The 16051-nt window shown below is 38.7% G+C and overlaps 2 protein-coding genes across 5 annotated transcripts; one reads left to right on the top strand and one right to left on the bottom strand.

Moving 5' to 3' along the window:
- Nucleotides 1-502: 502 nt before the first annotated feature.
- On the top strand, nt 503-7023 carry LOC122785530 (BUB3-interacting and GLEBS motif-containing protein ZNF207-like). 4 transcript variants are annotated; one of them, XM_044051366.1, is made up of 12 exons: nt 503-648; nt 920-1046; nt 1259-1397; nt 1549-1707; nt 2304-2379; nt 2478-2548; nt 2974-3128; nt 3317-3409; nt 4179-4406; nt 4605-4746; nt 5351-5538; nt 6331-7023. In XM_044051366.1, the coding sequence occupies exons 1-11, from the start codon at nt 608-610 to the stop codon at nt 5512-5514; spliced, it is 1395 nt and encodes a 464-aa protein (XP_043907301.1). In that variant the 5' UTR covers nt 503-607; the 3' UTR covers nt 5515-5538; nt 6331-7023. The 4 variants fall into 4 exon arrangements, with proteins under 4 accessions (XP_043907301.1, XP_043907300.1, XP_043907299.1 ...); XM_044051365.1 differs by having other exon boundaries at nt 5760-7023; XM_044051364.1 differs by having other exon boundaries at nt 5351-7023.
- A 3062-nt stretch (nt 7024-10085) lies between these two features.
- Nucleotides 10086-13023, bottom strand: LOC122784864 (zona pellucida sperm-binding protein 3-like). Its single transcript, XM_044050263.1, has 10 exons — nt 12606-13023; nt 12415-12530; nt 12238-12341; nt 11984-12158; nt 11207-11324; nt 11046-11128; nt 10805-10971; nt 10516-10659; nt 10351-10434; nt 10086-10283 (listed from the first exon to the last, which is right to left on the bottom strand). Exons 1-10 carry the CDS (start codon nt 12951-12953, stop codon nt 10105-10107), a joined length of 1518 nt encoding a protein of 505 aa, XP_043906198.1. The 5' UTR covers nt 12954-13023; the 3' UTR covers nt 10086-10104.
- Nucleotides 13024-16051: the final 3028 nt, after the last annotated feature.

The raw sequence follows: 16051 nt of genomic DNA, 5'->3' as shown, positions 1-16051 counted from the left end.
ACCTAAGTACAAAATTGACATATCTGTACTGTTATTTATATTTCTAGAAACGTTTTACTCCACTACATATCCTAAATAAATCTAACTATCTTTGTTACTTGTTACTTCCAAATAAAGTCAGAAGAAGAAGAATTGGTAATGGTCTGTATTTATTTAAAGCTTTTCTAGTCTTGATGATCTTTCATACTCATTCCCACGCTTCAACATGGCGTTAGGTGTCTAGCAGAGCCAGAAATTGAACCCCCATCCAACTGAAAGACAACTTGCCCTATCACTGAGCTACCATTACTTAAAAAAAAATAAAAAAATACATTTACTAATAAAACTTAAGTACATTTTATATCAGAAAATTACTTGTAATACTTAAGTACAGTAAATGCCATATACTTTAAAACTTTTACTTAAGTAATATTATAAATGTTCAAACGGACACGGACCCCACTGAGTAACAGAAGTGATTCTAACTTTGACCATGTGTTGGCGCAGTGGGGCCGCAGTCTAGTCTCGACGCCATCTTCCTTCCGTCAGTTGGATTGTTAGCTCCAGTTAACTCTATTAGCATCAGCTGTTGTTTTGCAGGACTTTCAAGCGTTAAGCTAAAAAAGCCATGGGACGAAAGAAGAAAAAGCAAATGAAACCTTGGTGTTGGTATCCTTTTCTACTCGTTAGCATGTCTGTTTTTTTTATTCTCCATGAAGATGCCACTGACTTCAAGCTAACGTGAACAGAATAAATTGTGTATAGTTTATAGCAGCAGCAGGCTACACAATGCTAACACGACAGGCTTTAAGATTGTTTGTTTTTATAATTGAAGTTGAGACACATCTGAAGATACTAACGCTACATTACCTTCCACTCTGTAAAAAAAAACGTGCAAAAGAACGATTATTATCACTGTTTTTCTTTACATCAGCATCAGGTATTGTAACAGGGATTTTGATGATGAGAAGATTCTCATTCAACACCAGAAGGCCAAACATTTTAAGTGCCACATCTGTCACAAAAAGTTGTACACCGGACCTGGGCTCGCAATCCACTGTATGCAGGTGGGGAAACGATGATAATGCACACTCACTGGCCACTTTATTAGGTATACCTGCTTGTTGAGCGTCGTGTCATTAAAGCTTGGACCTATGATTGAACCTTGAAGTTTCTTTATTAGGTTACATATCTACCTAGGGAGTGTCAATCATCCATATGACAACCCCCAAAACATTTTGTTCAGAAATAAAATCTATCTCTTACTTTTTTTACACAGGTACACAAAGAGACGATTGATGGAGTTCCCAATGCAATACCTGGAAGGACAGATATTGAATTAGAAATATATGGCATGGAGGGTATTCCAGAGAAAGACATGGAGGAGAGAAGAAGGGTGCTGGAGCAGAAGAATCAAGGTATCTGCATACATCTCTCACGTCTGTTTTCTAAATCTTTTTATTCGTTTTTTCTTCAATAAGTAATAGGAAATTGTTATAACTAATACCTATATCAATACCTATATGTATTTTATGATTTAAGACTGACAGTGCTACTGCCTATATTTAGAGACCCTGAAGAAAAAGCAGAGCCAGGATGACTCTGATGAGTTTGATGAAGATGATAAGCCTGGTCCCTCCTTCCAGGCGGGCTACACCCCCCCCATGATTCAACCCAGCATGCCTCCTTGCTCTGGAGCTCCACTGATGCCACCAGGCAGCTACTCAGGTGGAACAAAGGGATTTAATTGGAAACCATTTAAAATCTATTTATAATCTTGATATTCTTTTTATCTATCAATTCTTAAATACTATACCATGCTATGAATCGAATACTTTAAAATGCTACTCTATTGCTATTGTGCTATTCTATTAATCTACCCTGATTGTACAGCTAAAAAAATGTGACTTCAGTGAGCATTTGCGTTTATACTATATGTATTGCATTAACCTGAAATAATGTTATATAGTTTATTTTGTGTTATAAAACCTGTACTAATAAGGAATAGAGTGGTAAAGCTACATAAAGTATGCTTTCCTGCTTCTTTATAAGTCCAACAGCTCAGCTTTAAAATGATGAAGACCATAAAGTTCAGTTCAACTGGCATTGCTGTACAGGTATTTATTTAAGTATAGTCTTATTATTCAGGAATTCTCAGTCCAGTACATCATTGTTAACTACAGCCTCACAACACCACCTATAAATTGTTTAATAAAAACATGGTCAGTTTTATCTATAGCTATATCTCAGTGGTCAGGTAGTGTATTTTGTTATCTTTTATGTGGTAACAGTTACGTTTGTAAAAATGACTCTTCTTTTTTTAGGAATCCCCCCAGTGATGTCAGGTGTGCCACCAATGATGCCAGGAATGCCTCCTATAATCCATGGAATGCCTCCAGGGTATATGTTTGGCACCATTAATCAAGACTACAGTTTTTAATCCCAACCCCACCTTTTCCCTGTTTTTGAACACGTTCCCCCACCCCCCATGTATTCAGGATGATACCAATGGGTGGAATGATGCCTCCAGGTTCAGGGATACCTCCAATGATTCCAGGCATCCCACCAGGTAACCAATACCCTGCCACTATGCTTCTTGGGGAACCACTTATGACTCTGTGTTCAGGTTAGTTTACTCTCGCCGCAGCATGTCAGGCTCGAGGGTGTGTGCACCAGAAATGACATAATCTCTGCTGGAGTGTCAGGTGCGAGTTGTTGTGGTGCTTGGTCTTGTACCTTTAATTGTTGTTACTGCGCATGGGTTGTGTGGGCGTGGGAAGACTGCCTCGCAAGACCTGAGAGATTGGACAGATTGCCAATCCATCACAGGGCCACATTTAGAGACAAACAACTATTCACTCTAATACTCACACATATGGTCAACTCAAATGTGTAGAGGAAAGAATATTGCAATGTTCAAAAAAAGTGCTTGCTATATGTATTTGCAGACACAAGTTTCCCTTATTTAGTATATTGATTTCTTGCTGATATCAGGCATGCCTCCTCCAGTGAGTCACCGTCCAGGCATCACGCACATGGCCCAGGTTCCCCCTGCTGTGAACATGCTAAGCAGACTTACTGCTCCTGCTGCCATGACTCCCTCAGTCCAGCCTGATGTCACCAAACCTCTGTTCCCTAGTGCTGGACAGGTAAAAACTTTTTATCTTGCTGAACACAGTAGAGCAGAACTTTTTACCCTCTCCTGCAGAATGAGGGGACGTTTGGTTAGCCGTTTGTGATCACACAGGCTTATATAAAGGAATCTTTATCCAGACAGTCCTGTAATTGAAAGGCTTTTCTTTTTTCTTTTTTTTTAAACTTGTTCTCTGTGCTGCAGATGGGATGTCGGGTTGCAAGTAAAAGTGCTGGTTCACCGAGTGCAGACTCAAAGTCTGCCTCTCCTAAAGCTCTGATCTCTTTCACAACACAAGTATGCAGTTGTCTGTCAGCTCTACTCTGAAAACCTGCAGCTTTACAATTGGCATGCACACAGTTGCGAATATTTTGCCTGTGGCTTGGGGCTACTATAGCAAGAGATGATAAAGTATTTATGTGGGTAGAAACTGAAATAAATGTTTAAAAACTGGATTTATGTTAAATTGTAAATTTGACTTCTTGTTTTTGATGGACCGCTTTGGCACCTGAAGCACCGCATGCTCGTTTTATTTACTTAAAGATTTTTTTTTGTGTGTTACTTTCCCATATTTCCACACTGCCATTCACTGACTTTCCATTAACATGGTGGGGATTATATGATCATCTTAGTCTGCTAAAGTAAACATTTGTGGATGTAAAGTTCCTCTCCCCATAACAATTACATTGATCCGTCCATCATCTTTATGCAGTGGAAAAATGAATTGCCGCTGCATGACACAATTAAAGCCTGTAATGTGGTGGCATTGGTAAATGTTGTAGAGGATAAATGACCTAAGTCACCCATTTTACTATTTGTCTGTCTTATATTTAAATGTAATTACAACCCCCACAAATAATGAGTCACTTTATGATATTTTAAAAACTCAAGAGACAGTCCTGATAAATCCATTTTATCTCCAAATTAACCAAATATCAACTTCCGTCATGGGAGTAACCTCATGGTATGGCTCAACATGTACACCAGGTGTAATGTATTGTACAGTATGTATTTAATTAAATGCCTTCAATCAGCATCTCTCTAATATGTTTTCCTCCCCCTTCAGAGTCAGCAGACAGAGTCAGGGTCTCTTCATCCTCCCCCTTCTACTTCCTCTGACCTTGCAAAGCCCACATTTCCTGCCTACACTCAGGTCACTGCAGCTGTGGTCAGCCCCAATGCTGGCAGCAGTGCAGTCTCCAAACCTCCCTGTGCTATGACCAGTAAGCCCGCCACCCTCACCACCACCAGTGCAACCAGTAAGTTGATCCACCCAGATGAGGATTTGTCACTGGTAAGTAGTCTGGCAGGAGTAGTCTCTCTATATACTTTAAACAGTAAGTAGTTGCTGAATTTGAGTCATGTGAGGATTACAATGTAGAAAATAGAATTAAAATGAGTGTTCAAATTTGACTTCATTCTCTTTTACTATTTTGTGTAGGCTACAAAACATCAGTGTCAAATTATTCCTCCTTGTTTTTGCTTCCTGTAGGAAGAGTTGCGAGCTCAGTTGCCCAGGTATCAGCGCTGTATTCCCCATCAAGGCCAAGTGACTGTTTCTTCTGCTCCATCAGTGGGTCCCATGGGGGGCTTGATATCTTCTCAGCAGCCTATTATGAGGCATCCAATACCAAGTATGTACACCTTTATCTCTAGTTCAGAAAAAATCATTTATTAGGCCTTTTTAGTTGCTGAAACATTGATAACATTAATAGTTACTTTATGTACATTTATAATTGCTTTAACTTCCTGTGCAACTTTGGATAACGCTGTATTTCTCGCTATATTAGCAGCCTCTTGAACATCTTGTGATGGTTGTTGTCTCATTAGGGATGAGCATTTTTTTCAAACTTCCCTCACAGAGGTAACAAAATCATCAGCGGTCCAGCCAAACCTACGCCACAGTCTTTAAATTACGTTTCCATATCAGTATTATTTAGTCATAGGGCAAACTCCAGCACATGAGAGCTAGTGAGAATAATGCTGAGTTCACAGCACAACACAACTTTATTGTGTTGTGTTATGGACCTCTCTCCAGATTTGTCCCTAATAAAGTTTGAAATGAAATGAAAAATGAAATATTGAGCTTAGAGAAACAGCTAACAAGATTCATTCAATGACCTTGGTTAATTTCTTCAGTTTTTTAAAACTTGTATTAACTGATTGACATATTATGTTCAAATGAATATTGAATAATAATATTCATACCAGAAAGCCATCAAACCTGTGTTGTTGCAGGCCAGTATGTTGGTCCACCACAGGGGATGCCAGGCTATATACCAGGAGGAATACCTCCGTACCGATCGGCCGCCCCTGTGCTTCCCCCAGGTTACCAAGGAGTCCCTCAAAGGTCGCCCATTGGATATAGACCCCCGGTCATGTCTTCTGGAGGCCGCTTCTGAAGCCTGCCTTCCTCTCTACAATAGGTTTGGACACTTAACCCTTTTCTAATGTCCAGAATTAGTATTGTAGTACAATACACTGTTAATTCTTCTAAGGAAAGAGACACTGAATAAACACCAAACAAAAGAGCTATAAAAGCATCACTGAGCGCATGGGAAAAATTTACTCTGCACTTAACCAAGAGTATTAACTGTTGTTTCAAACCATTTCTGTTCTGTGGTGTTTTTCCTTATGTTTCATTTAGGTGTGTAGAAGTGTAATAGATATGGTTCGTAGTGTTGTGAAGGCGCTGGAGTTACATGGGGAGTACCCACCCTTTATCAAGGCAAGTTGTTTATGTAAAAACCTTTCTGTTTTATGCTCATCAGTGAGGCCTTCACAGCACACAGTGCTGTTGGACTTTTTGTCCCCAACTTTGTTTGGTGAGGGCTTCAAGTGACTTATGTATTCATTATGTTCTGTGCTAATAATTTAATGAAGACAAAGTAGTGGAACTAGTTCATGTATTGTTGTAAACTGTATTGTAATAAAATGTGGGGGAAAATAGACGACACAGCAGGTTTGTACTTCAGTAATAATCTACAGAGTCACTGTTTTTGTTGTCTTGAAGATTGAACACTGAAAGCCAGTAGAAGAAGTACGTTTTCCTATGTTTTCTTGTGACCATAAGTGGTACATTGAATTTATATCACTGATGCACTGTACATGGCACTGGCAAACTGGCCCATGAAATGCTGAGTGCACTGTACAGCTGCATGTCATCCAGGTCACTAGTGGCTACAGTGCTAAAACCCAGATTTCTCTTCTCCCTGTAGCATTACCATGGGGGACTGTCTGAGGCCCTGTCTCAGTGTAGCCCTGTTTCAGCCTGAGGCAAGTCTCATAATTTTTTGTCTTTTCATTCATTACCAGGGGCCCTCACAGCTTACATGCTGTTGGATCTATATGTCCCCAAACTTGCAGCAAGTTTGGTGAAGGCCCTTGTTTGTGTTGTTGCCTTTAAGTACCATTTCCATTGGACATGTTTGCTCATGTGGATTATATCTTTTCTTAAGAGCTTACGAACCTGTTTAGACCTGGTATTAACATCCATTCTGAGTAACAGAAACCACATTCAGTAGTGGTTTTAGGAAGCATGTGGTCTTGTGTCTGAGCTGCATGGACGCAGTCTGTCCTCAGTAAGGATGACAGCCACAGCTGCAATATTAACATATTGCATAACAATAACATAACACATTTTTTTTTTCCTATGGTTAAAAATAGAAATTGACTAGTTTGAATCCTTTTCCTTTTTTCTCTTTCTCTCACAAAACTAGTTTTTATATCTTAGTGAGGACACCATAGACAATGCATTCCTTAGCCCCTTACACTAATCTTAACATCACAACTAAGTGCCTAACCCTTACCAAAATCTCAACCCAATTCTAAGGTCTTAATCCTGAAAAAGCCCTTAAGGTTGTGGGGCCCAGACAAAATGTCTCCACAAAGATAGGTCTGCATGTTTTTCTTTTTACCTCACAAAGATATAAATACAAGTACACACACATAAACGTTTGTACAGACTAGTTAAAAACAATTTTGTTCTCAAACATTAATGACATTGGTGTGTATTTAAATAAAGGGTGGGTGTCACCAGATCATGACACATTTAAATACCATATGTGAACATCTAAAGGTAATTCTGTCCACATGTGATCAGATCATCGCGGACGGGGGTTAATACCAGGTCTGTCATTGAACCGATCTTCACTGAGAGTTCACTGCAGTGTACAGTCCCAGGTAATGATGGCTTGGTCCAAAGTCAAGTTTTAGCTTGATACAGTACATCAAATGACTTCCGTTGCTTGTAAAAAAAAAAATGGCTTTACCACTTAATCCTGTTTGTTTCATCAGCTTCCCTCACTTGATCATTTGAATTAACTTCTTACATGAAGGAGAATCTCTGCCAGTTACAGGTTTGTTAAAGCTGTAAGTACCACTGCCATCCTTTTAATTTCCATCCACTTGTGTTTTGTGTGCTTACATGATAAGGTTTTTTTTTTGAAAAACAAAGCCTTAAAACACTTAAATAATTTTTACATTAATGGCAGCCATTCATTCTTTTCAGTCAGTGAAGTGTGCAACACATCTTTCTGCATCTACTGCCAAATGTGATCAAACTCTCATAATAACCTTTGCTGTGCAGAATTTCTATGAAATCTAATAATTCCACAGATTTACAGTATACAAGAGGTCCTCAGTAAGTATGGGCTTATAAGGCTTCTCTTATGATCAGAAAAGTTCTTTTATAATTTTTCTTTACATATGATACACCAATTGAAAACTGAAGAAATTATCATTTTGAATATTTGTTTTCGGATCTGTCCTCTGAATTTATTTGGGTGATTGCTGTATCACTGTCTGCTCTTATCTTTGAATAAACTAGTTCCTGAACTCAAACATGTCTGTGATGTTTCCCCTCCATTTCTTTGTTTTAGTCATTGATAAACATAGGTGAAAACTGTTTGGGGTAACAAGAGTGTCAAATCTGGAAACATGTAGAGGAATTTTGATTCAAGGATGGTGTAGTGGTTAGCCTTTGGAGCAAGAAGACCTGGGTTCACAACCTGGTTGGAATATGGGTGTTTGATAAAAGTGGAAGTGGAAGGTTGTTTGTCTATGTTACCAGTGCTACCCTCATGTGGAGGATAAAGTGGTAGAACAGCATGTCTTTACATGTATTAACACTCTGCTGTGTTTATACTGTCATTAAGGGAATAAAACCATGCAAAAGCTAAATGTACAAGAACACATATCTTGTAATTTTGCCTCTGTGCACCATCACCATGAATTTGAAATTAATCAGGATGTGATTAAAGTGTAGACTCAGTCTTAAATATGATTGATTGAACAAAAGCATCTTCAGCCAAGTATTAAAACAAACATTTCATTTATTTGAGTTTGTCATATTATTTTGGAGCCCCTAAATATGGACAAAAATGTATTCAAATTCGTAAATTCCTCAAATGAAAGGTGAGAGTCCACACTAATCACATTTTGATTGTTTCATTTCCAAATCATTGTGTTGATGTACAGGCAGAATTGTATCAAGATATTGAGTCAGTTTGCCGTTTGTGTCGAATCAAAATTTTAACAAAATGGATCCATCTGGACACACATCGAAAAATCTCATTAACAAAGGCTGTTAGATCTCCTAAAATCCATGTCTAAATTATTTTAATACACGATCAGCACAGAGTAAGACGGTCATATCTGAAACATTTTACAAAAATAGGTAGTCCTCCAGATTCCTCTTGAAGACAACAAGGAAATATATTGAATAGGAGGGGACAACTCTACTAGTTCTCACTTGATTTATAATGTCAGTAAAATGGGAGTTAGTGGTCTGCTTTTTCAACGACATGTGATGTTGGTCTTGTAAATTATGTTCCCATTTTGAGGAAAATAGACCATAAATTATGGCACATATGAGTGGACACCCATGTGAATGACAGCTGGTATTGTCCAATGATTCTACTAATTTAAAGTTAAGTTTTCAATCCAATGACTACCTTTTATTTGGTGCATCTGAAAGTTTATGAATGCATCTCGAAGCTGCTCTTAAGCTCTACATTACTTTGAACTCTAGATTACTTTCACAAGCTCTCATGCTCAAATTTTTTCTTTTCTTTTATTTTCTTCTTTTAAATAATCACTTTGAATATTTAAAAAGCTCTTTTTTGGCTTGAATTGCCCATTTGTTAGCACCGTTGGTGTTGAAATATCTTGGGCACAAAGAAACAGTTTTCTGAATTTTAATGCATGTTTTCAAGAAGTGCCTTTGTAAATGAGCCACCAAAAGTCTATTAAGTTGAACTTCTTAAACCTTAAGGGGAGACAAATCTTACATGAATAGTGTTTAAAGTCGTGACATAATAAAATATGTAAACACATTGTCATCATTCACTGCCAAAGTTTCCGGTGTGTGAATTTTACTTTTTTTTCTTTAATTTCAGGCCAACATCTTTACTCTTTTACTAGTTATTTTTACAGTAACATGAGTGAACAATGCATTACTTTCCACCTCTGGTATTTACCATCTGATATTTTGTGGTTTGAGAAATGTGTAATTTGATTTGACTTCTGATTTACCAAAAAGGTCATCAATTTCACTCAAATGCTGATGACCCTCAGACAAGTGATTGTTCTTAAATTCAATGAGAAAATTAAGCCATTAATTCCCAAATGCAGGCTCTGCAGAGAAGTCATGATCCAGACTCCGAATGTTACCAGATTTAAAGCCGTTATACTAAATGACATGACCAACTCAATCTGTAGGTATGCAACCATGTTAAAGTAGTTAAATCTAGTTACTTTAAAACCAAAGCCATTCCTCCAATATTCAAGATTTTCAGCCAAATTTTAATTTAATCCACTATTATGTAGTGGAAACCATACATAGGGTTTAGTCTGGCTTTTGAACAGCAATTGCTTCTTTTTTGATAATTTGATAATCTATGGATTAATTGACAGCTTTACAAGAGAAGCAAGTGTAGAAAGCCACACATGTGCATTAAAAACCTCAAGACAGTTAGTGTTTAAATGGTTTATTATCTTTTTGGGTCATTGGATTCTGAAAGGTTAGTTTGCACAGCAGTTGTGTTTGAAGGTGAAGTCAAAGCCAGTTTATCTGGAGTGTTGGCGTCACTGGGAGCTGCTGTGGTGTAATCGTTTGATTCCGGTGCAACCTCAGGAGACTTGTTTTCTGCAGACACTTCATTTTCTACATCTGTAATAAAACAAAGTTACATGTAAGAAGGTAAAGGTTTATATTTTCTTTTAAAGTCACATTTTACCTGTGAGAGCTGTTTCACTTTTGTCATCCTTCTCCAAGACCTGGTCAAATGTAGCTTGAGCTGGAAGCAGTACTTTCTTTAAACCTACAAAAGGAAAATTAAGTTGTTTTTTTTTCCCCTTCAAGCAATTTGCAGCCAAAAGCAGCTACTTCTTTTTAAACTTACCAAATTTATTATTCATCCCACTCCTCCACTGGCTGCCATAGATTGGTCTGCCCATTTTAAGAGGAAGCACTTCCACAGGTAGAGGCACATCCTGTTTAGCTGGCAGTACCAGCACTGGGCCCACACTCGCCTCTTGTTGCCACACTAGCAAAGACATGACACAGGTCTCCAGCATCACAAAGTCTAAAACCATGTGCAAAGCCTGACATCTAGTGGTAAAAACTCATTGCAAATTGGCTGGTTTTAGTTTGAGGTCACATGGTGATCTGCTAGAACCAAGAAATCTTACATTTTGTAGTCTTCAGTCCACTTTTCCATGATTCTTGATGATCTTGTTTTGCAAACCCACGAGGTCCAAACTTGGCATGGCTGCTGGGTTTACTGGGAGTTTGTCCAGCTTCATTCGGCTTCTGACATTGTCCACACAGGAAGTCATTACCGTCAGCCGAGCGCCACCTGGGAAGCATTCACAGTCTTTTAAGCACATGGCGTCTTGCGTCCTCTGACATGTCACAATAGACCACACTTGCCTTCCATTTATAGAAGTGCAGGCCTTGTTTGGGGCCTCTGCGTCATTCAGGGGTACAGCATTCAGCTGACAGGTGATGTAGAGCTGTCAAAAGGGTAGAGGTAGTTGCATAAACTATACTAAATTTAAATTATACTGATGACTTGTGTTGATCTTAATCACCTGTCCCCTCTCCTCATTATGAAACCTAAAGGCGTCGATGACCATGTGGAGCTTGTCGTCGTGTGTCCTGGGCAAGAAGCTGGACCGTGAACCTTGAAGCTGGGAGTCAACCAAGCACCTGAAGGGGAGGAGAATTCATGACTACATGTACAAGTTGATAAAATTAATGCATTTGTTATATTCAGACTCAAAACTCCAAAGTGGGTAGAACAGCCAGCCATTTCACCATGTGCTTATATTTTAAAATACAGCCACTTTAATACAGTAGACCTCAGCCTTGTTCATAACGCCTCAAAATTAGACATCCAGAGAATACGAGTTCTGCCTCCACCTTTTATCTTGGGTTTTGTCCTAGTTTAAAAACCCTTCAGTTCCAATGGCAGCCATTTAAAAATTGTTTTGAAGATTGCTAAAATACAGCTGCCATTTCAAATATTAGTCCATTTAAGCTTGACATTAAATCCACCCTTAACAAAATACTGTATACAGTTTCTCCAACTGCAAAAACCTTAGTAAGTGTCAGCCAACAATGTGCAAACCTTTATTGAATTTAACCAGGTAGGTCAATTTAGAACCAGCTTTCACTGACAACGATGACCTGGCCCAAACTTAGTTTGTAGTTCTTGCCTCTAGCTGTTCTTTAGGCCAACAGTTTTTCCAACTCAAAACATGCTTTCATTTAAAAACACTCAAACAATTAATAAACTGAATTGTTGCAGCTCTAAAACTTGTCATGTTCCTCATTTTAACGTCCCACTGCAGCCTACAATTGCTTACCCATGCTCAACAAAGACGTATCTGGGAACAGAGTACAAGTCCGGGTCGAGTGTGGCCACACAGCTGCTCACAAACACACGGAGCCCCATGTGATAACCAACCCTGACCGAGGCCTCAATGTTGATGGCATCGCCAAGGAAAAACACATTCGAACCCCTTTTATATAACCAGTCACCTGCACAAAAACACAGTGAGAAGGAAAGAATGAAACAATAAAAACCCACATGTGCAACAAAAAACCCCCAAAAACTGACTTGTCATAATTCTTAAGTCAAACGTCAAGGTTTCCAATGAAGCTTGAGTCGACATGAACGGGAACCAGGTTGGTGTAAGTGAAGAACTGGACAAACTGTACTTCCTGTGAAACAGAAATCATGCATTTATTAGGGTTTTGTTCACATGTATCTTTAAGAGAAGTTGTGCAAAGTCACCTTTCATAATGACACTCAATCGGAATGACAGCCTGGTCCATCCGGATCAGGCCATCAGGAGAGGCTGCAGGAGAGTAGATGAGGAGGTTTGTGTAGACCAGAGAGTCTTCGGTCATCTGTGGAGAATGCTTATGTTAAGCATGGAAGATCAATCAATCAATAGCTCCGTTTGAAGCACAGTAACTTATTACCCAGTGCTTGGTGCCGCAGTCCATTAACCCAACAACAATGGTGTACTCGTCGCCTGAAGACACTGCTGTAGCTCTGCAGAAGTCATTAAACTCTGCTCCCAGGCGAAGCTCGTCACCGTCCACAGGAGCTCCAATTCCAAACAGGTCGGCCTTGATCACGATCTCCAGTGAGTCTGGGAGGCAGGTCACTCTGACAGTGTTCACCTGCTCCGGTTCCTGAGCCAGAGTCTTCTGCTGCTCCTGTGCAAGTGGAGGCCTCTTCAACAAAGCATGCTGTGCTGAGTAACGTGTTGGTGGGAAAGCAAAACATGCACCCGACAGGAGGAACGCAAACAACAAGAGTGCCATCGGTGTCACTAACACTGCAGCAGCACACTGGCTCAGACTGTAACAGCTTTGTTCTGAAGAGGTGACAGAGGAGTGGAGTATTTTTTAAATGGTGCCTCATCAGAGCACCTGGACACACTTAACCTGCAATCAGCCCGCAAGTGGATACAGCAGTGACAATGCTGATACTGCAAATATCTAAGCCAATCACAGGGGAGCAGCACAATGCATGCAGGCCTGTAGTTCAAAGGGAGCATCGGAAGGGTGAAGAAAGGTGATATAAATGACTCTGAATGTAGCACAGTGTATCAAAGTCATTTTCTGATATAAAATGTACTTAAGTTTTAGAAGTAAAGGTATTAAAAAAGTGAGGAGGTAGGTTGTGGGTTCAATACCTGGCTCTGCTAGTCTGTATGTGTCCTTGAGCAAGACACTTGACGCCATGTTGAAGTGTGTGCATGTCTATGAAAGATGTGTGAATGGGTTTAATGGCAAAACTGTAGTGTAAAGGAGTTCATCAAGACTAGTTCTATAAATACAGACAATTACCAACTCTTCTTCTGATTTCACTTGGTCATAACGAGTAACAAATATAGTTCGAGGAAATGTAATGGAGTAGAGTATAATTATATTTCAAAAGGGACAAGACAAAAGGAAGGAATTTTGAAATTTGATTTTAAAGAAAAACACGGAAGCCCCCCCCCCGGTCAACCAGTTAAAAAAACAACAGCTGTTGCCGTTCTCTGTTCACATTTAAAAGAATCATCAGCAGAATCATTAAAACATTTGACAGCTCACAGCAGGAAAATCATACATGTAAATGACCAAATGAATGATTGCTGGGTTCCATTTCATCTAAGTTTATGTTGTTAGAAGTGCAGTAAAAGTTCTTAGATATCTGCTGACACTGAATGTAGCTGTAGCTGTGTCTTTTGCTTCAAATGTACATTTTTGTCAAACATTAAATTTGAAAGGTGTGTAACCAGTGTGGGAGGGCTTTTATTTCTGAAACCTGAACTGTGAACATACAAGAACCACAGGATTCTAACGCCACTAGCTTTGAGGTTGTCTTCCTGTCTTGAGGTGAAAGAACAATAAATAGAGCGAGCTCGTCCACAGAGTCTCACAAGAAGCTGAAGGAAATAGGAGGAGTACACTGTGACTTACAGCTTTGATGCTTCGCTGCACTTTTATAACTGGAAAATAAGACCATGAAGACAGATTTGTTGTTCACCTTCCTTTTCATCCAGCTCTCTAAAGGTAAGCAAAACCACTACTTATAGAATTTCAAAGCATTTTATTGTCTGACAAAATCATTTATTTTTTCAAGAAGGTCAGGATTGAGCTGATTTATAAACAATGATGATCTAAGTTGTGCAGCTTTTTACAGAATTCTGAATTTTCTAGGTTATTAAACCTGTTGAAATATTATAGTTAAAGCAGGAAAAGTAGTTTGTGAGTAGTGAGTAGACGTCTGTGGATGTAGGGTATGACCAAAGGAAGACATTTTTCTGCTTTCCTTTTTTAAACAAAAATGTTAAAAACTCAAATTAAAATGTCCGTACTGCGTTGAGGAAACAAGTGAGATTTTAAATTTGAGCACTTTTAAATTGTAATTAAATAATCAATCTTTTTGAACAAAAAATGAAAAGTCAAATATTAATACAATCCAACTAATAAATAGGGTAAATGAAATCTGAATAAAGGCAAAAAAATGAATTAAATCTGAATAAAGATAAGAAAAGAAAATACATAAATAAAACATTTGTAAAGAGATAAAATAAAATAATGCAAAAATACCTTTTATTTACATTATTTACATTTTACATTAGTACAACAGGCTACAAATACAAATAAAGTGAAAACTAAATTAGTAAATCAAAAATGTATTTACTAATTGAGTGTATTGAGACTGTGGGAAACTGAGCTTTAGTGGAGGAGGTGAGTTCTTTCCCTACTTTAAACATTGACCTGCTGATGGTTCTACAGCAGGGTTCTCAAACTTAGGTGACCAGGGGGCCGCTAAATGATACTGCAATAATAAGATTTGTGACAATATTACAAATAAATTTTTTTCGATACAGAATTTCAAAATAAAAGTGTTTGGAATTATACATAATATAGTTCATAATAGACAATATCCATGATGCTAAATTAAAAGATACACAAATAACGATAACTTGATGTTGAGTGGTGGGCCGTACGAAATGGATGATGGGCCCGCACGTGGCCTGCAAGTTTGTGACACCTCTGTTCTACAGGAAACGCAGGGTAAATAAAGTGAGTTGGTAGATAGAGACAGACATTGGCAAACTGTACTTTCACCTGAAATGTTGTTTCTCCAGCCTGTGCAGAGGTGCTCTTCAGGAGTCTGATGGAGAACCAGTCCATGGAGCTCTCTTGCTCCCTCCAGCGGAACCTGGGTAGCCTGACGCACCTCCACCTGTACCACCGCGGTGTCCAGCACCAGATCACGCTGCTCTCTATGGCAGATGGCGGTGAGGTCAGGCTCTCACCAGATCATAGGGGGCGTATGCAGTTCAGAGGAGGACTGCACTCCCTGCATGTCAACGTAACCATATCTCACTTAGAGCACAGTGACACAGGACTCTACATGTGGGAGCTGAGCTACAGAGAGATGGACAACACTGACCTCATCCACAGCGACACAAAGGTTTTCCTTCTGGTTGAAGGGACAGGTACGTGATTCAAACATCGCACAGTAATAATGATACTTTTATAATTATAGCACCTTTCACACATGGTGCTTAACAATAATAAAAAAAGGATGATGTCCATGATAAGATTAAGAAAAATGGAAGAAAATCCAATATAAAGTAGAAAAAGTATGACTTTTTTGTCAAATTATGGAACACATATTAACCTATGGCTTTTTTAGTCAAATTTTGGACAGCATACTAAAACATGACTTTTTTGTCACTTTTTTGGAAGACATACAAAACTAGGACTTTTTTTGAGTGTTTTTTGGACGACATATTATACTATGACTTTTTTGAGTGATTTTGGACGACATACTATACTATGATTTTTTGAACAATTTTGGATGACATACTATACTATGACTTTTTGACCAATTTTGGACGACATACTATACCTAT

This window comes from Solea senegalensis, linkage group LG19 (genome assembly GCF_019176455.1).
Source record: "Solea senegalensis isolate Sse05_10M linkage group LG19, IFAPA_SoseM_1, whole genome shotgun sequence".
NCBI classification, from domain to species: domain Eukaryota; kingdom Metazoa; phylum Chordata; class Actinopteri; order Pleuronectiformes; family Soleidae; genus Solea; species Solea senegalensis.
Note: the sequence above shows the minus strand (reverse complement) of the source record. Positions and strands in the feature narration are given on the sequence as shown.

Coding starts and splice junctions, on each gene's coding strand:
- LOC122785530 (XM_044051366.1), top strand. CDS start 608: ATGGGACGAAAGAAGAAAAAGCAAATGAAACCTTGGTGTTG. Junction 2,549..2,973: donor GATTCCAGGCATCCCACCAG/GTAACCAATACC, acceptor TGCTGATATCAG/GCATGCCTCCTCCAGTGAGT. Junction 3,129..3,316: donor TGTTCCCTAGTGCTGGACAG/GTAAAAACTTTT, acceptor TCTGTGCTGCAG/ATGGGATGTCGGGTTGCAAG.
- LOC122784864 (XM_044050263.1), bottom strand. CDS start 12,953: ATGGCACTCTTGTTGTTTGCGTTCCTCCTGTCGGGTGCATGTTTTGCT. Junction 10,972..11,045: donor TGCACTTCTATAAATGGAAG/GCAAGTGTGGTC, acceptor AATGCTTCCCAG/GTGGCGCTCGGCTGACGGTA. Junction 10,660..10,804: donor TGGACTGAAGACTACAAAAT/GTAAGATTTCTT, acceptor TGTCTTTGCTAG/TGTGGCAACAAGAGGCGAGT.